Genomic DNA, 23,311 nt, shown 5'->3' with positions numbered 1-23,311 from the left:
TCAACATTTGAGTATTTTTCATTATACATGCTAACTTGTTGAAAGCAGCTGTAGACTCTGCTTTCAAAAACAAAATATGATTCAGTTTAAGAGTGCATTATCCAGTTTTTCATGGTTCCCCTTTGGTCTTGTGCCCACCTCTTCCTCTTGGTTGTTCTTGTATTTGTTCTTGTATGGTGACTCCCTCATGACTGGTGCCATGCTGGCTTCCTTCGAGGTACACTGAAGTAGGATGTCACAGTGACGGGAGCCAGCAGTTCTGGCTCACAGTGGCTGACGATGTTGCACATGACCTGCAGAGGAGATAAAAAAGTAGTCTGCGAATGACTAATGCCTTCATGATCACTTGTCAAGTTATTATAGCTGATTTTCTACGATCACGAACTTTTCACTATTGAAGCAATTAGACCAGTACATTACCAAAAAAGACCAACTTGAGGCCTCCATTCAAATTCAGTCAAAAACTATTCAAACAAGCTGTAACAAAACTGCAACAAGTGCAGCAAAAGCATTCCTTTGTTACTCTGTTCACCCTCCTACTTGTGACTGGTCTTGTAATGGCGTCGACCACGTTTTCTTGTTGACTTGGTTCAAAACTGGCCATCCAAAACAGTGCCTGATAATGCTTAAAGTAGGCCTACTGAAGTTCATTTAAGCTATACTGTCGCAGACACCAAAAGAAATAATAAACTACATGTGGACACTTAAACTTTTTAAACATAGAGTAGAGGCAAGAGATAATGAACTGGGGCATTGATTTTGTTAGTCCTGAGAAGAGAAAGCCAATCGCAGCAATAGAGGAGTTTCACATTAGCGCCGTCTGCGCATATCCGCATCAAAACCAAGGCTTTCTTTGTTGAACTTGGTTGTGCGCACCCACTGAGTCGACACAGTACATGCAGTATCCAGTTCGTAAGTGTGACACCACTGCAGTTTAACCCACGCCCACTGCACATGCAGATACACAACCATCGCAGTAGGCCTATGTTAGTTCACGGTAAATTGCTGTTATTTTTCTTTTGATTTTACATGTCAAGTCATCCTGAAAGACTTCTACAAAAATTTGCAGCCTGAAAAGTCTGAATTTAACATACCTTTTTATATTTTGTGTCTTGATTCCTTACTTTCAATTGTCTCAACGTATTAAGAATTGAAGCCGCCACATACAGCCTCATTTTCAAACGCAGAAGTGTGCAGGTTGGGATCCCTCTATTTGTCTTGTTCATGGATACAACACCCTGGTTGGGTTTAAGCAGGTAATTGAAGGCTTCTATGACATGACTTTCTAACAGATCACCAGGTTTTTAATATCCTTGCATAAACATCAGGAAATTTCCAAAAACATACTTTGGCAGTGATCTGAACGCACTGAATGAGAACATATACCGACTTGAGGTCCAAACGTGATGGTTTGTCACCAGAGTTTTCTACCCTCCCTGTCACAACTTTTTAACTTCACTGTTAATGCCCAGTGCTTTGTCCAAAAACCTGGGTAAGCATTGGGAGGAGGCCTGGAGACAGAAATACTCACTGAAATGAAATTAAACAATGCCTCACTAAAAATATCTGGCTCACCACAAGCTGATGCAGGTGGGCAAAACAGAATCCAAATTTCAAGGTAAACCTGCAAAAAAATTCAGCCAAGGCTGCATGGTATTGACCAACACACTTCCACACTCCTGACATCCATGCTGAAGCTCAATGAGTTTGCTCCTGAGATATACTCTACATCACATACCATGCTCTATCCCATATGCGCTATAAAGTTCAGGGTCATACGTGCATCACAACCTGTGCACACTAACATGTGGCTTGTTGGTCCAGCCAGACGTTGCAAGAACAAACACTAGGTGCATGTGCAATTCGCAGCCACATCCAAACTATTTGGATGAGGCCCTTCACAGCTGTGGCTAAATTGAATACATATAAGATCGTCAGTGCTCAAACGAAATGAGAACATTCCAGACTTGGGCTTTGTATTTCAGTACTTGGTGCCTTTGACTTGTAGTCAGAGTCATGCGATGTTCTAAAGCCAATTTTTTTTGGGGGGGGGGCTAGACTCTCACACGTGACGTCACCTTTTAACTTTTGCAACTGCTCTGTTCATGTTATTACTTTTTAAAATTTTTTTATTTGCCTTTTTGGTGGGGAGGGGCTAGACAAAAGCTAGAGCCCCCATCTTATGGTGTTGGGATCATGCTTTAGGATGCATATTGCTTTAGGATGTCCTGCATGTTGCATAAAAGATGCTATCAGCCTGAATTATCTCTGGTATTACAGAGCTCTGGAAGTGACATAGTTTTTCTTGGGACAACCATATCAACATGTTGACATTCTGAGATAGTTCAGCACAGGATAATGACATAAAAGTTGGATGGCGATATTCTGAGATGATTTTTATGACAAAGTAAAAGGGAAATGTAATGACATTATTTTGCTTGATGTCATCATCATGTAATAAACTACATGTATCTCAGGACATCATCATCTAACAGTTAAGATGTCGTCAACTCGTGATAAACTACTGTATCTCTAAATGTCGACATCTTGCGAAAAAAAGTCACAATCTCAACAAGTTGGGTGGCACTTTCAGAGCTCTCGAGAAATAAGACATTTTAAACACCATGTCAATTTTTGGGTTTTTGATTGACAGCAACCAAGTTTACAGTTCATCAAACAGGAAATGTTTTACATTTCAATTGTACTGTTTAAGGATTTATTTCTCATGATTTTTTCTTCTAATCAAAGGATTTTCATTTGCGTTCCATTTTGCCCACAATGCAGAATGTACAGTGTAATTTATAAGAAAAGATATCACATTGCCTGCATTACTACATAATCTACGTATAACAGGATAGGGTTTTATTCCGCATGGGAAGAATCCTGTCTAAAGGTACATCTGGACACCCACATCAATTTGTCAGAACATCATTTTGGTAATATATGAATAACTGTATTTGTCTCATCTTTATCTACATGTAAGTACCAGTACATGAATCCTAAAATGCCAGAGTTGGCTAACAACAATCCACATGAAATACACTACATGTAATTTCCTTACTTTGTATACAACCATTACGCAAGACACAGGTCTGTTTATCTATTAATACTAAATTTCCACTTGTGTAAAAAAAAATCTACTTAATCATAAGCACATTTTAAAGGACTGTGCACATCATAATTTATGCACTGGGTACAATGCAGGCAATGATAAAAGTCTGGGTACCAGGCAAATGTTTAAAGGCACCATGATAAAGCACAAGATACCTGCCGATCAATATCATGACATCAGAACCAATTGTGAAATTGTAGACATCATAAAACCCAAAGACATCCAGCGGACTCAGACTGGTTTGGAGTATGTGGGCACTTTTCAAACTGCTGTTAAAACACAGCCGAGGACCCATATATGCTTTGGCATGTGACAGAGCTCAACACCATAAAAGGAGATGCTTGCACTGCACGCCTGAAGCAGACACCATAGCCACAATCACAAGAAGTGGCTAAAACTCTTGAACAAAATCTTGAGAAAATTTTCAATGTTTCACTTGTTCAGAGGTTTTGAGTGAAAAAAAAAGATTAATGGTATGCTGGCTAAGTTTGAAATGGTATTTTTAAAACTGGAAAATGCTGATAACGGTCCTCACCTTTGGCTCAGACAATTATCAGTGACCAAATTTCAAGCTGGTTTGAAATCACATGTTTAAACGTGTTCCAGCATGCTACTTTTTGCTTATTTTGAAACCTCATTGAGTGCAATCACCTTCAAAAAGGGAACTGTACAAATAAATACATGGTAAAGACTCCAGCATCTTGAGCACAAAGGCCAACTTCAACCATCATACACTGTACTTCTAAATGAACAACCTGTACATCTGTTGCCTGTATACTGGGTTACAGTCAGCAAATTAGGCATGGACATATGGAAATTGCCAACTCACAGCTGAACCTGCTTCATGTATATACATGTGTTTTTGCAGCCGCCAAACACTCAACCAGAAAATCTGTGTATAAATCACAAGGATCAAATTTCAAAATTGCACATGTTCAAGAAATGGTTACAACTGATGGAGTCTCCTTCATATTCCTCCACCCAAAATATGTCTCCGTCTTTCCTCATAGCCAATCTACAAAGATGACTCTAGTTGATAAGGTGTGAAGAACATGCCTGCTTTGCTGTCAAAGTCTGGTTCCTAGAAAGAGGGTGGTAGTGGCTGAAAGAATACTATTTTGAGGGGAACGATTTTGGTAAAATTTCAGTGGAGTTGAAGGTGAGTGATGAAGGAGTTGAGAATGACCGAGAGGGGAGTTCCTTCCATAAAATCAGTCTTGTTGACCAAATATCTGTCAATGATTCAGTTGGAGGAGTCAGGATTCACGAAAAATGTTGCCAATCTTTGCTGCCAGCCGGGAAGCTACAGTCACCTGGTTGGAACTTCCGATCTAAAGACAGGTATACCATGGCCATGATGGCATCCTTTGTACTTTGAGCGTGAGCAAGGTGCCCAAAGGTTTACAAAGGCTGTGCATCAGCGAATTGTGCCTTGGCTCAGCTTCAGATTTATGACTCATTACTGAGAAGTTCTCATCCCACCTCACTCCTGGGATGGTTAACTGTGTACTTAAGCCACTGCACTGTCTATACACTGCACATCTTTGGCAATATGGCCTCTCAAATTATGTAGTACAGATCAAAAGAACTTGACACCTTCACTCGTGCCAAATGACATGACTTCGGCTTTCCTCTGTTTTTCTAGTGTCCTCAATGCCCTTTTCAAGAGCCAGTCATCCAGACCATAGAACTCTGGGGAGAAAACAGACCAATAGGCAGCGTCTGAGTAACCTGAATACAGTTTGAAATTATTTGTGTACCTATGAAGTCACAAGTCAGGAACTACGTCAATTTGCTATTCATGAGTGTTTCATAACTGGCTGTAGCCAACATTAATTCGGACACGCCTTTAAAACAGTGGATGGTTATCCTTTACCATACCTGCCAAATACTTAGACTTTTGCACAGAAGTTTAGTGGAAGTTGGTGGAGGGTGTGACCGAGAATAGCCCTTGCTCCCTCCCTGTCAGTTGACTTACAGCAGAATGCAAAATTAAACTGGGTAACTTCAGGCTCATCTTGAGGTTGTGTAAACAGGCTTTTATAGGGTAACTTGAAGTTCTACCTCGAGGGCATCTACTTCATCCCTAATCTACCAATCGGATGTAACTTGAGGTTTTAACGAGGGCACTTACTTCATCAGTGATCCGCCAAGCACATGGAAGGGATTTATCAAGCTATAATTCTTGATGACACTTGCTGAGAGTCTTTTTTGCATATATCATTTTTGTTTCTTTTGGAAAAATCACTGTATCGAAGTGAGTAACGAACTCTCTCCTGCAAAAATCTGAAATGAGGACTACTACGCAAATGTGCTCACCTTCTTGCTTCGTGTCATCCCCGTGGGTTAGTTCGTACAGGGTACAGACAGAATTTGTCATACCATTACTGGCCGCCTATTGAAAGGAAATGACAGTTAAGCCCCAAAAAATCAAGTTCTGTTGAATAGAAAGCGTCAAAATTGAAAGGAAAAATCATAAAGTTTGTCAAAGAATTCAGAGCAAAATTCTGAGGCATGCTATTATACCACTGGGTGCTGCAGTGACCTCAATTCCCCCCCCCCGCATCACTTATCTTGGCTTCCATACAGATGAACTGTTTTGAAATATCCATACATGTACACATTTGCACTGATGACGCCACACTTTGTTTACTTTCCTATGAAGCCAGTAGAGGCCTACGGTCCAATGATCACCACAGGGAAGCAGACAGTAAATCTCCACAAGATGAGACTGGATCATACCAACAACACCCCATCCCAGGGAGCCGCAAGAAGTTCAATCATACAGGGAACAGTTAATGAGAATTCGGTACTCGTATATGAAATGACATAAAAGTGTGACGTTGTTTAATTTGTAGCAAAGACCTGCATCATATTGCCAGGGAGACTGTTCCATCCAGGAACTACAAGTACATGGACCGTGGCACAGATAAACAGATCAACGCCAACTGGGCTGTTGCACATGATGCAGGTCCTGCTACCAGTGAGTCAACCCCCGTGACAGCAAGGAATATGTTATCAAAGGAATGCTTTGTGTCTGACTTGCAAAGGTATCCTTGCCACTTTTGTTTTTTAGGACTAAGCTGGAACCAGAACTGCTGCTGATACTTTCAAATGTAGGGCTGGAAGATACATAACTGTGAAAAGAGGTTCGGGGAAGGAGAACAGTGAGAACAATCCTTACCCATCTATAAATAAGGTTGCCCCACTCTTCAGGAGTTCTCCACATGACAAGACACTGTGTCCTCGTCTTGTCAGTCCATTCTATATGTCCTGCAACAAGAAACATTTTTAACCCCTTCGCTACGGAGGACTGCTACTGCCGCACCATTGTGTGAGAATTAGTGCATACAGTCTATTCATCCTGCAGCTGCTGGTCCAATGGGGCCTGCTGCTGGACAAAGTCCGCCATTCAAGGCATACCACAGCCCAGCAGTCACGGTCAAAATAATCCCGCCGTGAAGGGGTTAATTGATATCACTCAAATAAAGGACACCATCTGGTAATTATACCTAGCCTTGAAGCATCCAGTTTCTGAAGAATTTGAGACAGCCTTGGATGTTTTGAGAGGGCATTTTTGAACATGTGGATTCGGCTTAGACTTCAGTTTCGCTTGTTCCAGTCAGAGCTTGAACATGTGGTTTCCAAAGATGCTTCAAAATGGCTGGAACAGCGAAACTGAAGTCTAAGCCAAATCCACCTGTTTTGAAAACACCCATAGAGCTGCAAAATCCAAGTTTAAAGTGCTGATTAAGCCAACATGAAAGGCTGGCATTCCCAATGAGTCAGTTCGGTATCCCAACAGCACATGCCCAAAACGGACCGTGTCAGAAGTCATTTGGATATACGTGTGAAGTCTGCCCTATTAACTGGCCCTATGCCGAAACGCGCACGTGCTTTGTTCCAAAATGACCCTACTTTTCTAAAATACCGACCTAGCTCATCAAGGATAGAAATTTACTTTTTAAAATGATAGGGGGGTTTCATTTGTGAAAGGACTCACCTTTGGCCCCAAGTTCTTCTAGAATGGTATAAATTGCATCTATGGAAAGTTTTCCTGTGACAGTTAAGGAAACTACAAATTATTTGATCCAAGTACAAGTGTACGGTTGTTTTGTTTACAAGTCAAATAACATTATCTCTAACTAGCCAAAAAGTAAATTTCACATTCAGTTTGGCAAACCAAAAACAAAAAAATGCCTATTTCCTTTATTGCATGGGCTTGGGTAGAGAAATTTATTGGATGGTTGTATCAGGTACTATTTCATTTGTTACAATTGATTTTTTAAACTAGGTTTCTGTAGGATTTTTAGAATTCTGCAGCAATCTAAATTTAGACCAAGCCCAAATTACCCCCTGCACTCTGCATCTTTAGAGTTTAATTACAAAGACAATGGCCAACCTCCTGCACAATGATTTTAGGGAAAGTTGAAAAGTTTGCAACTTGTACTGCATGAGTGTAATTAACTAGATGTTGACCTTAGGTTCTGAATGACAGTGTAGGCAAAGACCTACCAACTACTAATAAATTCAACCAAGAAAACAGTGACCTTAGGTTAAGGATACGGTCTATCTTTGCATTCTTGAAGAGTGATGAAGACTGGATTTCTTTGACATCTAGATTGAAGATCTTGTGATGTTTGTGGTAGGCTAGGACCAGGTCACACCATGCTGCCAACTGCTTCTTCCTTGTCTCCAAGTTGGGCTGTAACCTGAGAAAGCATAAATAAAAAGTAAAAGGACAAAATACAGAGCATCACGCAGGAAGATATATAATTACATGCGTATGTACGAAAAACTTCCAATATCTGAAAAGACTCTTATAATTAACAAGGTGTCCTGAGACTTCCCTGAATCTGTTTGCTATACATCTGTGAGAAAATCACATATCAAAAAATTATGAAATAAAAATAATGTCATTTCAAACATGGGTGAACCATAGAGCAAGGTTCAACTTGTGATGTCAGGCCTAACATTTGGTTGGCAGGTTGGATTTCACATTAAAAGGGGCCTGGCCACTACGTAACATTCGTGACCGCAATAGTAAGCAAGTCCCTATTGCTCCTCATCAGGTCACAGACATTACACATACAGAGTGACACTTTAGGTAACTATTAACAAGTTAATTTTTTCAAATCCCAAGGACCTTGTTAAAACAGTGTTCCACTGTACAACACTATCTTAAATGGTGTTAATGACCTGGTTGTATTCCCACATAAAACATTATTCATTACCACCCAAGAAAGAGCATGATGGATGTTTATTATGCAGATGCTTTCGAGTCAACTCGTACCTCGAGTTAAGACCACTCGTACCTTCATTTTTGCAATTCATTTGTCACTTTCTTGTTTTTTTCTTTTTTGACATGTTCAAGGATCAGATTTGACAAACTTATCGAGAAAATGCCCTCATAGATCTTCCGGAGAGCTCTAAAGTGCCGGCACGATTTTTTGCATCATCCAGCCTCAGGTGTGTGCACCATCGGTTTACATGACGGATGTTGAACAACCCAACCGTTTACCAACTTGACTTGGGACAACTCGACCACTGAGAGAGGTGGTGACGCTGCAGTACCATGAGTACACTGGTATACAGCTGCTGGCATCTGTGCATAAGAGACTGTAATTCTGTCTTCCAATTTTGGAGTTTTGGGCTGTATCTCAAAGAATAACTACAACCGAAGCAGTTCTTGCTTGGTTATGACTGCCGAAATGTCACATTACGTCACTTGACCCCTCATTGTCTCGACGGCTCTTCCGTGTCAAGACATCTAAACTGCTGCCAAAGTTTTGGAAGAGCCCATTGGTACATGTAGTATCTTATCGACCAGTCCGTTTATTACATATGTCTTGACATGGAACAGCCGTCGAGACGATGAGGGGTCAAGTGACATTTTGTTCAACGATCTTATTTTAAAGATGGTGACTGAGAGAGCGAGCTCATTAGATTGAATGGATATAGGAAAAAGACTGGAAAATACCTGAATAACGTGAGTGAAATCATTCAATAAATGGTTTTTAGAAAGCGGAAAGGTCAAGAATCATGTTCGTGTGCAAAAGAAATTGCGCCCACGATAAGTGGGTGCGCTGAAATGTTCAATACGCCGACACGAAATTGCGTATACGGATGTGTGGCTAAGGATGGATCAGGAGTGAGAGTCCGTGCCACACTATTGGGGCTAGCCATTTGCGATCCCGTCTGCATGTCTCCCGGTCTCCCACTTCAACCACTGCAATACCTTTCTGCAATAAGTCATTTCAATTAGTTTAGGCGACCAAAATGACTACAATACTTACGTAAAAAATGGGGGAAATTCATACTGCCAAGGCCACTGAAAGTTTGCCATCTCGTGTTATTCTTCCAACGTTTTGGCATCACTTTTGCACGAAGCGCCCTCTTTAGGCATTGATGGAACTGAAGCAATCAGTGATGATCTGCCGGCGGAGCAGTTATGCTATGGCGGCCGATATAGGACACCACAGCGATGGGTCTGCTCGTTTTGATTCAAACGGCCCCAGAACATACACCTTAGTCTTGTTATAGCGCGTAGGTGGAAGAGCCGATACAAGACCAAAGTCTCGTGGATTTTCGGGTCCTAGAGTCATCACCATTTAAATGGCGAACAGTGAACATGTACAAATTGCTTTGCATATTTTCCCACATCTATCACAATAGACCTACAACATAATGACGTAATGCAGTGTTTACCGCGGTGCATTGTGGGTGAAAGTTGGGGATGTTGCAGGAACGCGTCGACGTGACACGTTATGTGTAACGTATACCACATGGCGTGTATCGACCTGACACCAAAAAAGGCAAAAATCAAAAAAATTCCAGATTATCGTTCGAAATGGTCCATGTGAACTGCTGTACGTGTTCCATTGTGTTTATCAAGCACTCAACGAACGCAAGAGCTGCGTTTTTAAACTTCCACAGGACTGCAAAAAGGTGACAGATTTCCGTGAGAAATAAGGCCATCAAAGAGAAGTCCAAGTGGACCTTTGTATGCAGTCTACGTTTTTGACAAAACTTACGATGTACAGGATCCAAAGATTTTCCCGTGGACAAGTGAGCGACACGTTATGTGTATTAACGTGTCACGTCGACGCCTTCCTGCAACATCCCCACCTTTCACCCACAATGCACCGCGGTATACACTGCATTACGTCATTATGTTGTAGGTCTATACATTTTCTTGGTATTTTGTTGCATATCGATTTTAACTTTTGCAATTTGACTGCTTTGGCTTTTAAAAGGCTAACGGACTTGCGCGCGTTGAATTTAAAAATACAGAAAGGACATCCTGGCATTGTTTTAGTGGACGTCTTCCTGTCGACACTGCTATTTTTACAATGGGAAACTAGTCTATTTCTTGTTCCATCGGTATAAGCTTCCGTTTACCGTGATTCACTTATGCACATTCAAATGGACATTGTTTATAACTTCAGCAAACATTACAACGCGCACAGAAAACACAATGTAAAAACAGATAGAAAGACGCATTCAGGCAGACAGCATGCGCGGTTTGCCTAAACTTTTGGAGCATGCCTTGTCAAAAGATGACTGGAAAATGAGTTACGATCGAGTATGTAAACCTACAAGTAAAGTAATGAAACGAATGAATGTCCATCACGAACTTGTATAGTGGGCGAGGCAGATACCGACGCGAACAACAGCATAATTAAAACCATTGCAAACTCTTCTGGCACTACTAGTGCATTCTGCGGGACATCATACATTACCCTTCTCATCCAAGTAGATTCAGAGATCCACTGCTGTATACGAGCTCACGTTCAACAAGAGGGACATCAGTGCAGTATACTCTTATTTTAGGCGTAACTGGCTAATAAGAAGTATCAGGATGCGGTGAGCAACAGAGGCCCTAAGCAACAATGAAAAAATCAACACTGGTACTGTATGCCTGTCCAATAGCGTTCACCGTGACATCCTCGAGCCGATTTGACTGACTAGGCGACAGATCGGACGCGCTGTGTCATTAGTCAGTGCCAATCAGCCCGTAAGGAATCTCAAGGGAACGCCCATTTTCTGTTTGTTCCGTCCGTCCGGTTACATGTGTAACTCAGAGATTTTACAACCCGCCCAAAGAACCAATGACAACTCAGTGGAAAACTAGCACGAGTTGAATATTGCTCTGTCTTTATAAAGGCCGCAAACTGTGAGGAGACTAGAGAAAGTTTGTCTATTCTTTTTATCACAGACGTAAAATGCGCCGATCTAGTAAGCCCCACCCACTGCGCACGTGGGCGCTTAGCACGTCAACTTCTCCAATGCCACATTACAGGTTCCCGGTCCCGCACATCATAGGCGCGCCGACCGCTGAAAATCGGTTAGACCAACGACGTATAAGCTTCATTTTAGGTGTAATGTGCTCCCATTGCATGCGGTATCAGTCCTGTGGCGTATCCAGGTTTCGGACTGTCCATCCAAATATCGTGCTGACAGCCGCAGGAGAGATGTTGTTTGGGGCTCCTTTGAGCTTCACTAGGCAGTGCCGACGCGATGCAGTCTGCCCCTATTAGTTATACTGGTTGGACGTTTCTTGCGGAGAGGAGTGGTAAGCCTCTTAGATGCAGCCATTTTTCTTGCAGCTCGTCTGCCGACACACGACGAACGAAATATCATTTGCAGCAAAGGCACTCTCAGTGTGATATCTCCCGTTCATGATCATCCCTGGGTGAGACGCTGAAGTTCGTTCTGGACTGCATCCCCATTTACAGTTTCAGCTTGAAGGGATTCCAATTGGTTAATTATCTGATGTTTCTCTGTTGAACTCTGGAGAACGAGCATGCGCTCTTCAAATTGATTGTATCGTATGTCTCAAGCGTCCCATTTGTGCCATGTACAGTCAAGAGGCTGACTTTAATAAGGACGGGTTGACTCGTTGTCCACCGTTGGCTTTGTCCCCACCCCACAGGAAAGGACTGTGCTCGGGTCTTTGGCGGTGGCTTGCCAAGTCGTTTAGGCTAGAACGGTGATCTCCTTGGCACTTGTTGCATTGCTTCAGGAATGGACGTATCCCCACCATACCTCTTGGCGCACTTGAAACATATCGCTCGTCGTCGAGAGCTATTTATTTAAACTTCTTCTCGGCATTCCACTTCAGGAATTCAGCACAGATGTCTTAGAAATGCCAAGTCTCATTCTTCTGAATGTGCAGGTAGGTTACCCTCAGAGTCAACGTTTTTCCTTTTCTATCTTTTGATGCAGCATTAGCCTCTTTGACACCATTGGTAAGGATCACCGTTGACTCCTCAGTGTCCAACCGAGTACTTGCCAGGTAGCTTTGAGCTGGTGGCGGTTGTTCTCTTGTAGACTTCTGTGGTGCATGGTGGGTGCTTCTGGACATGGTTCTTGCCTTTCCGGATTGACAAGATCTTTCCGGTCTTCCCCTGGTTAGACTTCTCCAACAGGATCCGTCGATCTGGGCCAGTCTTCCTCTCATATAGCTATTTACTCTAGTGCTTGATGGTATATTGGTGCCCTTGACCTTTCTGCCACATGATTGGAAAGGAATTCTGTCAGAAGGAGGTCAGAACGTTTCCTAACCAGACCAGCTGCATAGTGACGGTGCTTAAGCTCAAAGTTGAACTTTGATGCCGTCTACACCAGAATAGCCAATACCAATACACTGCTTTTTGTCATGTTCAACTTCAAATTTGGGGATGCGCAGCTTAGGCAAACTGTCAAGGAATACACCATGCCCTTGTAGGTATGTCAGCCTTAACTGGCAATTTGCCTACTGAGTTCTCGACCTTTGACCATAAATCTTCTCTTTGACTGCAGCTTCATCGTTATTGCTGGATTTATCAGATGGATTGATGGAATTTGTCAATCAGCCTTGGCCGATGAAATGTGGGCGATTATTGGCTGAGTAGTCCCGCTGGCTGGAGACTGTCATCATGTGGAGTAACAGAGGTTGGGACTCGATCAGCACTTGTGGCGGCCACCCCAGAAACTCATGAACCCTCACTGGGAAATAAGTTACATATAAGTGACATTTGTGTATATGAAGGGGTGGTACTGGTAAACCTGCTCCTATGCATGCAAAACAGGCACAGTGAATGTAATCACTGTACGTGGATCTACATGTAGATTTACATGTGTATTTGGCTGTACACTGGAACGGATGTAACTACAACACAATTATTGCACTATCGGTGCTACACGAGGACTTGTCATGCATACTAGTTACATTAGAAGACGCAGCAAGTGTAACCGAGTGACGGTTACATATGAGCATTGCATGTTGTAATAATGTCATGGGACATAGGTGGAAGTCCAAAGTCCCATGTGGTTTCACATATTTTCCTGTCGCAGTTTGCTGCCTCGCAAGCTCCCGTTGCAGTATTCTGTCTCCGAGTGAATCTTCAATTCCTTGAGTTGTATGTTTACAGTCCTCTATCTTGAAGGTTTGCATCCAGTCGAGCTTCAACTGACTGGCGCTGCATCTGAATTTCTCGCTCAACTTGTTCCAGACCTGTAGCCCCTTCTTCACAGGCTGTTTTCCTGTCAAATGCGGATTATCTCCTCCACAGCTGCCCGCATCAAGGCATGGAGTCATTGACCGCCTTCTTGATCTGCCAATCTCGTGTGGATGATGACGATTTTTTGCAGAGTTACGGGTCCTCAAGCTCCCCCATGAGTGGCCATTTTGAACTGATGGGGATTTGGGTCAATGCATGGTTGTAAGTTCCTAGTTAGGCCTATTTCACTGACAAGAACCAACTCAGGCTACAGTGTACTCGTACATATGCGAACTTGTAGACTAACTCGTATGCACTTTGGTCAACTTGTCCGCCGACCAACGTGTACGTTGACCACCTCGCCGTGTGGTAGCTTATTCGTGAGCCACAAATCAACAAACCATCGTTTTTAATCTGAAATCGGTCATTGAGACGTTAAATGACTGGAAAATGGTGCTTTTGACCGAATTGTTTGATGCATTAAATTAAGTTGCATTATATCATATTAATGAACCACTCCGTTTTCAAAGAATAGTACAAGATTTTATAGCCATTGGCAAATGAAATTTCACAAATACAATAGTCAAGAAATATGAATACTAGGCAAAGCAACTTTTTATTGATAGGTTACAAGTCAAATCATCAGTACATATACAACATCGAATATTTTCTAACCGAACTGGGTGGGTGTTAAGTTGGGGTAAAGGACAACAGAGTATCACTTATCCTCACATGTGTCAACTGAATGTACAGTTTGGCGTACGAGTTGGTGGCCGTCCAAGTTGGTTGGTGTATGTTGGCACATACGAGTTGGCATACATACAAGTTGACCAGCATTCCCCTGAGATTCTTCTGCTTGAAGGGCTAAAAAATATGGGAAGACTTTGTTGGGCTCAGCAGAGCTGCTGGTTGGTAGGAAATCTCATCAGTAAATTAATGCTGGCTAATTTAATACGAATATATGCTTTGCTTTTAAGGTCTGGCTTATTCCCATTTCTCTCTTGTATTCTCTCTAGTTTGATCAGTCTCTGTTGTCTTTTCAATCTTTTTTCATGCTACAATAATTCACAATTATTGTATGTATTAAAAAGCAACAAGTAACTAAGAATATTATCACTAATTACAGTGATAATAAACGAGAGATATTGGTACGTGAAGATTACGCTCTAGTCTGTTCAGAGTGAAACATGAAATATTTATAAGACTTAGAGGTTTTCATGGCTGACTAAGGGGGAAACCTAACTAGGGAGTCCTAGGGTATAGGAGACCCATTGGACTGGGATGTGAGGATGGGGCGCCAGATATCGCTGATGTTGAAGCCGATGTCTTGGGGAACTGTGTCGTGCTTGATGATTTCCATGGCTTCTCTAATGCGGCGGGGATACCATCGTTCGATGCTGGTGATAAGTTCAGCTTGGCTCCAGTTGATTTGATGGTCTTCAGTGTGGGAGTGCTTAATTATTGATGACTTTTCCAGCTCTCCCTTCCTACCATGGGCTTTGTGCTCGTTGATTCGGGTAGGGAGGTCCCTGCCCGTCTCGCCGATGTACACTTTGCCGCATTGGCAAGGAATTCTGTACACCCCCGGTCTGCGCTGGGGGTCCTGTCGGTCCTTATGCGAAGTAAGCAGGTGATGCAACTGAAGTGGGGCTGTGTGAAAAACTTTAATACCGTGCTTGTGGAGAATCCGCTGGATGTGGTGGGAGGTGTTGCCTAAGTAGGGGAGGGTAATGGAACTAGGGGCCCTAACTAGTTGGCTTTGGGTATAGGAGACCCTTCGGCCGGGGGTGGATCTGGGATCTTAGGTCTTGACTTGGCTTGGCTTGTATCCGTTACGTTGCACAATGCAGTGATGTGGTGGAGTTCTTGACCGAGGAATTCTTTGTCGCAGATGTTGTATGCCCTGCGGACCAGGGCCCGGTTGACGGATGACTTAATCTTGGGGTGGTGGAAGGAAGTATTGTGGAGATACCTGTCCGTGTGGGTGGGCTTGCGGTAGACAGTGCGTGCTGGGTTGCCGTTCTCCTTTCTGGTCACTTCAACATCAAGAAACGAAATGTTGCCATTACGTTCTTGTTCCATGGTGAATTGGATGCTGCTGTGAAGCCCGTTGAGGTGTTCCAGAAAGAGTTGGAGGTTGTCCTGCCCGTGTTGCCAGATGACGAAAGTATCGTCCACATATCGGAGCCAAACTTTGGGCCTGTGGTCTGATGTATTGATGGCAAGCTGCTCAAATTCCTCCATGAACATGTCAGCCAGAACCGGGGATATAGGAGATCCCATGGAGGTTCCAGCTGACTGTTCGAAGAATGGCGCCCCATCCTCACATCCCAGTCCAATGGGTCTCCTATACCCTAGGACTCCCTAGTTAGGTTTCCCCCTTAGTCAGCCTATGGGTCTTCTATACCCCTTGGCACCCAGCTATTCACTCTCCCACTGCCAACTCCAACTGACACGCTCCGGTAAACACACACACAGGGCATGCAGCTCCAGGATCCAGTGCAGCATCCATCACTGTTCCCGCCTTAACGCCTCACCGAGCTAATCCCTACATCTGGATCCCTCTCTACACCATATAAGCTCCACTCCCAGTTAGAATCCTGCAGTCTCCTGAAGACGGACAGAGTACACTGTTCGAAACGTCGAGTTATTCCCCGGTTCTTCTCAGAACCACACATACTCAAAGAAGAGATAAATACATGGTGTTACCGCAATCTTTACTATAGATGAAATATTTACATATTATGTAAATAACCCACGTGTAATCCTCAGGCATACAGTGTTTTATTATAAACTACTTAGTCTTTATTACATTGTTTACAAGTTGGCTGGGGTTGTGGTTTCTACCGAGTCTGCAGTTGAGTCAGCTACATATGAGAGGGATTATGTAACTTAAGAGACGATAACACCACTAGATTGTAATTAGATTGTGAAAGATCCGGTTGATAGACGCACTTGTGGCGTTCAACCGCAGGGCTTCACGTTGTCGGTCCAATTACACCACCTCGGATAAGGACTGATCGCACATAAAGTACATCTTTTGAACCCTGGGACGCATCAGTGTTTGACCACGTGCGTGTCGCATTGGTGGCAGCGGTGGGATTCGTTGTCGTCAAGACGGAGTTCACGACTGGTGGAAAAGTGATCAGCGCATGATACCGGACGGGCAGTTGGCGTGCAATTGGAGACATCACAAGATTTACGCACGGCCGGAGGAGTTGCAGTGTTAATATGAGTGTCACCCATGGAGGCCCGCTGTTTATCGTTTGGAGTGCGATCCGTGAAGGATTCACACGATGGCATCAAGATGCCTACAACCCGACAGGCCCGGCAGTGCAGAGTGATGTGAGAACGAAGAGAAGTTCAGACGCTCATCAGGAACTAGGGAGAATTTTGGAGGAACTGCCGACCCGACGGATGGATGGCATACATTGTGAGGAACACTGGCAGTGTTCTCATAGAGGCATTGAGAGTGCCATTGAGTGACGTAATGACTGTCAGATGAAAACTACTAGTGATGCGGAATGCTGATGCACAACGTGATGTGAGTGAGATTCCAATAATGACACCCATAGCAACTGTTGCTAGGGGGCAACCAGAATGGAAATCGTCGCTGTAGGGGAACTGCAGTTTGGATACCTCTGCAAGATCTGTGGATAAACAAGACGTAGGTAACATTGGAGATGTGCAGCGGACTCGGAGGAAACTGTGTTGAGTATCGGATAGATTTTGGGGGATGTGTCCTAGAAATATTATAAGGCACATTTGAATCGTATCCTGTCATCATCAAAGGATGGACTGAAGAGGAGAAAGCCGACATCGTGGCAGCTGAGCTGAAGGGAGCGGCAAAAGAAATGCTTGGTGACGGATTGCCAAGTGGAAAACTGACGAACAATGAGCTAACAGGAAGACTAGATCGGCGACATGGACCTGGAGAACAAGCTAAGACGTTCTTTGCCCAGCTGAGGAGTAGGAGCAGAAACCGCTATACGTCGATTGACGCAGTTAGCTTATCTGGAGCTGCATTTTTTGGATTCAATCTTGGATGCTGATATTTGGGTGGGCATATTCAGGGCCCATCCTAAAACCCTGGATGACGCGATTCAAGCACCTTTGGAAACTCAGTCGTTTCTGAAAGCGGAACAACACGGATGATTGCCCACGGTAACCGGCCTGATGGGGTCAATTGGGTTAGGATGTGTTGGGGGTAAAATGGTGAATTGAGCAGCTCCATTTCCACTGAAGTACTCCATTGTATAGCACGGCGTCTCAACATTAGCCTCTCCGAACCAAATCCTACTGGATTTGACAAAATGACAGAGTTTTGACAACCGTTTTGACAAAATGACAGAGGATGACAGCGTGTGCCTGGCGCTTTAACCAGGTGGCTCCGGGTAGGTGGAGCTAGTTAGACTCGGTTGCCAGTCCACCTGGGAGAAGGAACGCTGATATTTAAACCCAGGTAGGTAGAGCCCCTTACCCTTGGTTGGGAGTCTACCTGCTCGTAACCTAACTCGGACAAGGGCGAATGAGGGGCCTTGCCCCCAACGGCCAGGGTAGGTCCGAGAAGAGTGGCGCCCCCAGGCCTTATTAGCCTTGAAAGGCAATCCAATGGCGAATCTTGTAACTACAAATTCTATACTGCCAGTCCCGGGAGTGGACAGGAGCTGTGCTGCGGATAGTGGTGTTGGCCAGTGTTCTACTCGGCAGTATGACAGTGCCCCCCCCCCAACACCTGACGACAGCATCAAGCCCAAAGCGATTCTGCGATGCAAGAGGCCGTTCATTGTGGCCACTTTCAACGCAAACACTGTGAGGGAGGAGGGGAGGCTTAGAGAGATGGACCATTGTGCAGTGAAGTGTGGAGTGGAGATTTTGGGTGTGCACGAACACGGGAGAGTCCACTCAGACACAATTGTGTTTGAGCGAGAAGAGGGTAGCTATTTTATTACATCATCGGCATGGAGGAATGCGGCCCAGGCAGCTAACGGAGGGGTGGGGCTGCTTCTCAGTCCTCGAGCTAGAAGGTCTCTTCGAAGCGTTCGCTCTCATTCTGAGCGGATACTGGTTGCCGAGTTCGATAGCAACCCAGTTACAACTGTCCTCGTTGCCTACTCTCCAACTAACCTATCCCAAGTAAAGGACGTAGAGCTGATTTATGAGCAGCTCACAGCAGCTGTTAGGAGTATGCCTGCTCTTAACGTCATTGCCATACTGGTTGACTTTAATTCGAGACTTGGATCCGACGATGTACCGTACACATGTCATTATACTACACGCAGAAATGGTACGCTTATGTATGAGTTTATGACTGAGCATCAGCTACTCGCAGCCAACACCGAATTCCAGAGAAAGTATGGGAATAGCTTGACCTTCCGAGATAATGGCACTGGAATTATAAGGCAATTTGACTACATTCTAGTACGGAGGAAGTGGCGGAACAGCATCTTACACGCTGAACCCTTCAGTTCGTTTGCTTCAGTGGGATCTGATCACAGAGTCGTCTCTTTGAAAGTGAGTCTGAGTCTGAGAGTAAAATGAAATATGGAAGGTCATAAATAAGGTAACAGGGCGTAGGAGGGCAAAGGAAGGTCAGGTGACAGTAGCCACTGCAGAGGAAAGAGTGAACACGTGGTTCACCCACTTCAGTAAACTCCTAGGTAGTTTCCCGGAAATTGTGGACGTGGATGAAGAAATACCTGACATCCTCACTAACCTCGAGATCAACGATGGTCCATTCACCGCCCTGGAACTCACCAAGGTCAAGTTGACATTGCAACAAGGTAAGAGCGCCGGCCCAGATGGCATCCTCCCAGAAGTCTACAAAAACTGTGAGATTGATGATATCATTATGGAAATCTTTAACTGTGCCCTGATTAATCACGAAACTCCCTGGCAATTAGTCCGCTGTCAAACATCATTCCCGTGCCTAAATCTGCTGATCTTAGTAAAACTGACAACTACCGTGGCATTAGCCTCAAATGTATTATTGCAAAGATTTCAACCGTATGATATTAAACGGTTACGCAGCGATATTGATCCTTACCTCTGACATAACGAAAATGGGTTTAGAGAGAAGAGATCAACAGTGGCACAGATTCTGACACTGAGACGAATAATTAAGGAAGTGAAGAGTAATAACCTCACAGCTGGCCTGACCTTCATCGACTTTAGAAGAGCATTTGATTCCATCCACAGAGGGAACATGTTGAGGATTCTTAAGCCTTACGGAGTCCCACCGAACCTGCTTGAAGATATTCGGTCGATGTACTAAGGAACGCAGTCTAAAGTGGTTACTCCCGACGGTACCACGGATGAATTCAATATTTTGGCAGGCGTCATGTAGGGGTACGACCTCGCCCCATTCATATTTATTGTTGTACTTGACTTTGCCCTCCGACGAGCTATCAGTGGATACTAGGCGGATCTTGGTCTCACAATGACACCAAGGAGATCAAGTTGCTACCCCGCAGTAGCCCTGGCCGACCTTGAGTATGCTGATGACACCAGTCTCCTCTCCAACACCACTTCCCACGCACAAGAGTTTCTGACGCGTGTTGAGATTGAATGTAGCTGAGTGGGTCTCTCACTCAACGCAAGAAAGACGGAGTTGATCACATAAAACATCCCCGACCATGCTCCCCTGATTACCACAGAAGGCAGCCCTCTAATAGTGGTCAAGGACTTTAAGTATCTGGGGTCATGGGTTGACTCATCTGCAGAGGACATTCGCATTCGCAAAGCCCTTGCCTGGAAGGCTCTTAATGAAATGAAATCTGTGTGGAACTCAAGCATGTCAAGGGACGTTAAACCAAGTTCTTTCCAGGCCACAGTGGAGTCTTGCAGTATGGGTGTGAGTGCTGGACCTTAAACCCGGCCCATCGGAAGTCTATTGGTGGATGCTGCACCAGAATGCTGAGGGTTGTGCTCAACCTCGATTGGAGAGACCATGTGCCCAATAATATCCTTTATGGGGCACTATCACGGATCTCACAAAAGATCGCTTTCAGATGGATAGGCCTTGCAGGGCACTGTTACAAGACACCCTGAGCTGCCGGTATTGTGGGAAGCAACACATGGAATAAAGTAAGGGGTACGTGGACAGAGGATGAGCTATGTTAGCGTCCTGAGGAGAGATATGGGCGTGGAGACCGCGACAGAGCTGGCTGATTGCATCAAGGATAAGGAAGGTTGTAATCGCCGTAGGAGGTCCCGCCTGCGGGCGACATAGAGAGAGGAAATTGATACCTCCGTCAAATTCAGACTATTACCCGAGAGAAATTCAACAGAAAGAAATTTATAGGACCAAGCAGTTAAATGTACTGCACAAACCTAACCAAAGCCATGGGGAGTGACGTAATGAACAACGGACAGAGCCAACCGACCTCGGGAAGACGGCAGGAGCAACTAAGAAATTAAGATATTATGGCTGCCGAGAGGACGGGCTCTAAAAGCGAAACTATCCGAAGATGGAAAAACCGCGTGACACCGGCACTGCTGAGTGGATTTTACGTGCAAGGAGGAATAGATGATCACACCCTGATGTTTTGATCGACACTGGATAATCGGAAACAGTGATATTTATCTGCAGAATTACATGAGGATGTGTGACCAAATTTGTGACCAGTGCTGGATTATATTAATTAAGTTAGCTGATGGAAAATCGCTGACAGCACAGGAATTGCGAGGATGACCGTAACCGTTAGAGAGATTTAGCCACCTCTTTCAAAATCCTCGTTGCTGGAATCAGAAATGAAGGTATCCTCGGCATGACTGTTCTTCTGGCATCTTGGAACAGCATTGATTTGGACATAGATAATACTTCCACATCGACGGGCAGTCGTGTGACCGTAAATCGCGGAAGTACGCTCTGGATGTGAAACTGTGATACCCGGCATTGTGCAGCAGAATGCGGGTCTACGTAGATGGGGATTTATTGAAACAAGTTACTGGGAATCGCTCATCGGAAAAAAGGGTCATACAGTGGGGACGTAGCTCTTTAGATGCTACGTCCAGTACCGTGCCCTATTGGAGTGTTTAATCCAGGATTGAGACAGTGATTACTATTTTAAAGAGGGAGCGCGATGGATTGTGACGTCAGCGGACGATTCGGATATTGTACTGAAGCATGACGAACGTACTGTTTCGACACTGCAGAGATCAACGAAGAAGAGAACGCTGTGCCAGTGATAACAGTGTGTTGAAACCTTCTCAGGTAATAACTTTGTCATCTTGTACTTCGATTAAAAGAATGTTTGGTTATTATTCTGGAATTTTGGATCGCACTTCTCTGCATTCTGTAACTTGTTTCACTTTTCCTTGTTAGCCTAAAAAAAAAATCAATTTTTAAATAAATTGCAACACGGATCACTTATTTGGGGGCTTATAATTATTCCCAAGGGAGGGTAGAATAATGTTTATCAACCTCACCCAGACAAGGATTATATTTATGTATTCTTTTCAACCTTGCGGTGAGAAACCCGTGCCAAACCAGGCTGACAACGCTGACTCACAGATGTGAGCTGATTAGATTTTACAGACATAAAGAGCGCCAACGAGTGGTGAGAGAAGTTTCAGGAACAACACCATGAAGGTGGAGGCCAGTGCTGGCACGGCCCAATACACAATGTGTAATGCACTCAGATTCTTTACTGAAATAAAGCATTTTGTGTTTCCACGAGTTCGCAGATTGCAAAAAGGCCGGTTTAGGGCACCAAAACGAATGCAAGCTTGTGTCTGAGTGGGATTCGAAGAATTGGTGCCTGAAATGTTCTATTTTTCGAGAAGTGTAAGCATCGATTGTTCAAAATAGCGAGGGGCTTCACAACTTTTTGAAGGGGTAACCTTCTGTTGAACAAAGTATCTTCAAAAGTCATCGGTTAATTAATGAATGGAAATTCCAAAAAAATTTTTAAAACCCTCATAAAATGAGATTTTATTTGATGTGCGCCTCGAACGCCTGAGAAACTAGTGATTATTTGTCCTGATTTTTTGAAGTTCAGGTGGGCCCTATTTATCACTGTTGACTGTGGCAGTTTACTTACTGGTCTGCGCGCCTCAGGTATAATAAACGTGCGTTTATATGTCTGTGATCTGCGCCCATAAGTTGAAGATGCTCTCTCTATTCCGCTCCAGTGGCCACTTTTTAAACTAAAATTGGAGGTAAAAAAGGGCACCTGTTATAAAATATTGGGGGGTACTCTTCTCTTTTTATCTCCTCAGGTGCTGTGCCATCAATAAAACCACGTAGTTTATTAATGAGATTTATTTAATTATTTTTTTAATTAATTGCGTCGCGTGTCCTGTATCATTCATCAATTTTCAACTCCTAGGGATCTGCAATATATGCCGTTTTCCAATACTCGATTCGGCTCCGTATAGGCTGCAACCGTTTTTCTACTACCTGACTTCGAAATTGTAAGCGCAACAGCAAGTTTAATAGTGGCACAAAACATCAAATAAGATGCAAAAGAGCCAAACATCGCAGTTTTTTAGTTTAATTGAAACGTTTCAGGCCCACAATCGGTTACTGGTTTCGGAGACGAAGCCTGTGAACGGAGACGAATTGAGTATTGGAAAACGGCCAAATCGCAATAGCATTGATGGAATCTGCTGTCAGTCTGGTTCTTAGCAGTGACTAGTGCTGTGCAAAATATGTATAGTACCTAGACTTCCTAATGCTGCGAGGCGATGAATAGTGCGCCAGTACAGTGGT

The 23,311-nt window shown here is 43.9% G+C and overlaps 3 protein-coding genes across 4 annotated transcripts in view; 2 read left to right on the top strand and 1 right to left on the bottom strand.

Annotated features, from left to right (window-relative positions):
• Window positions 1-2,686: 2,686 nt before the first annotated feature.
• Window positions 2,687-9,536, bottom strand: LOC147799676 (vacuolar protein-sorting-associated protein 25-like). Its single transcript, XM_087134872.1, has 6 exons — window positions 9,409-9,536; window positions 7,679-7,824; window positions 7,116-7,169; window positions 6,297-6,385; window positions 5,432-5,507; window positions 2,687-4,804 (listed from the first exon to the last, which is right to left on the bottom strand). Exons 1-6 carry the CDS (start codon window positions 9,456-9,458, stop codon window positions 4,692-4,694), a joined length of 528 nt encoding a protein of 175 aa, XP_086990998.1. The 5' UTR covers window positions 9,459-9,536; the 3' UTR covers window positions 2,687-4,691.
• Window positions 9,537-13,441: 3,905 nt separating this feature from the next.
• Window positions 13,442-23,311, top strand: part of ube2f (ubiquitin conjugating enzyme E2 F (putative)) — a 70,863-nt gene continuing 60,993 nt past the window's right edge. The window contains exon 1 of one of the 2 annotated variants that reach the window (XM_087134990.1): window positions 13,442-13,818. In XM_087134990.1, the coding sequence (XP_086991116.1) occupies window positions 13,809-13,818 (10 nt within the window). In that variant the 5' untranslated portion in view covers window positions 13,442-13,808. The remainder of the gene's footprint in view (window positions 13,819-23,311) is intronic. The other variant, XM_087134988.1, reaches the window with a different exon arrangement.
• Window positions 18,129-19,439, top strand: LOC147799675 (protein CFDP2-like). Its single transcript, XM_087134864.1, has one exon. It carries the CDS (start codon window positions 18,208-18,210, stop codon window positions 19,135-19,137), a length of 930 nt encoding a protein of 309 aa, XP_086990990.1. The 5' UTR covers window positions 18,129-18,207; the 3' UTR covers window positions 19,138-19,439.

The sequence above is a fragment of the Acanthaster planci genome, linkage group LG03, assembly GCF_054643075.1.
Source record: "Acanthaster planci isolate LZ-2023a linkage group LG03, COTS_SCS, whole genome shotgun sequence".
Taxonomy (NCBI): Eukaryota; Metazoa; Echinodermata; class Asteroidea; order Valvatida; family Acanthasteridae; genus Acanthaster; species Acanthaster planci.
Note: the sequence above shows the minus strand (reverse complement) of the source record. Positions and strands in the feature narration are given on the sequence as shown.

Excerpts from the sequence above, each read along its gene's own strand:
- LOC147799675 (XM_087134864.1), top strand. The coding sequence starts at position 18,208 with ATGGCGAATCTTGTAACTACAAATTCTATACTGCCAGTCCCGGGAGTG.
- LOC147799676 (XM_087134872.1), bottom strand. The coding sequence starts at position 9,458 with ATGGCAAACTTTCAGTGGCCTTGGCAGTATGAATTTCCCCCATTTTTT. Across the intron at positions 7,825-9,408 it reads GAATTTCCCCCATTTTTTAC|GTTACAGCCCAACTTGGAGA; the intron begins GTAAGTATTGTA and ends ATGCTTTCTCAG. Across the intron at positions 7,170-7,678 it reads CAAGAATGCAAAGATAGACC|GAAAACTTTCCATAGATGCA; the intron begins GTATCCTTAACC and ends TAACTGTCACAG.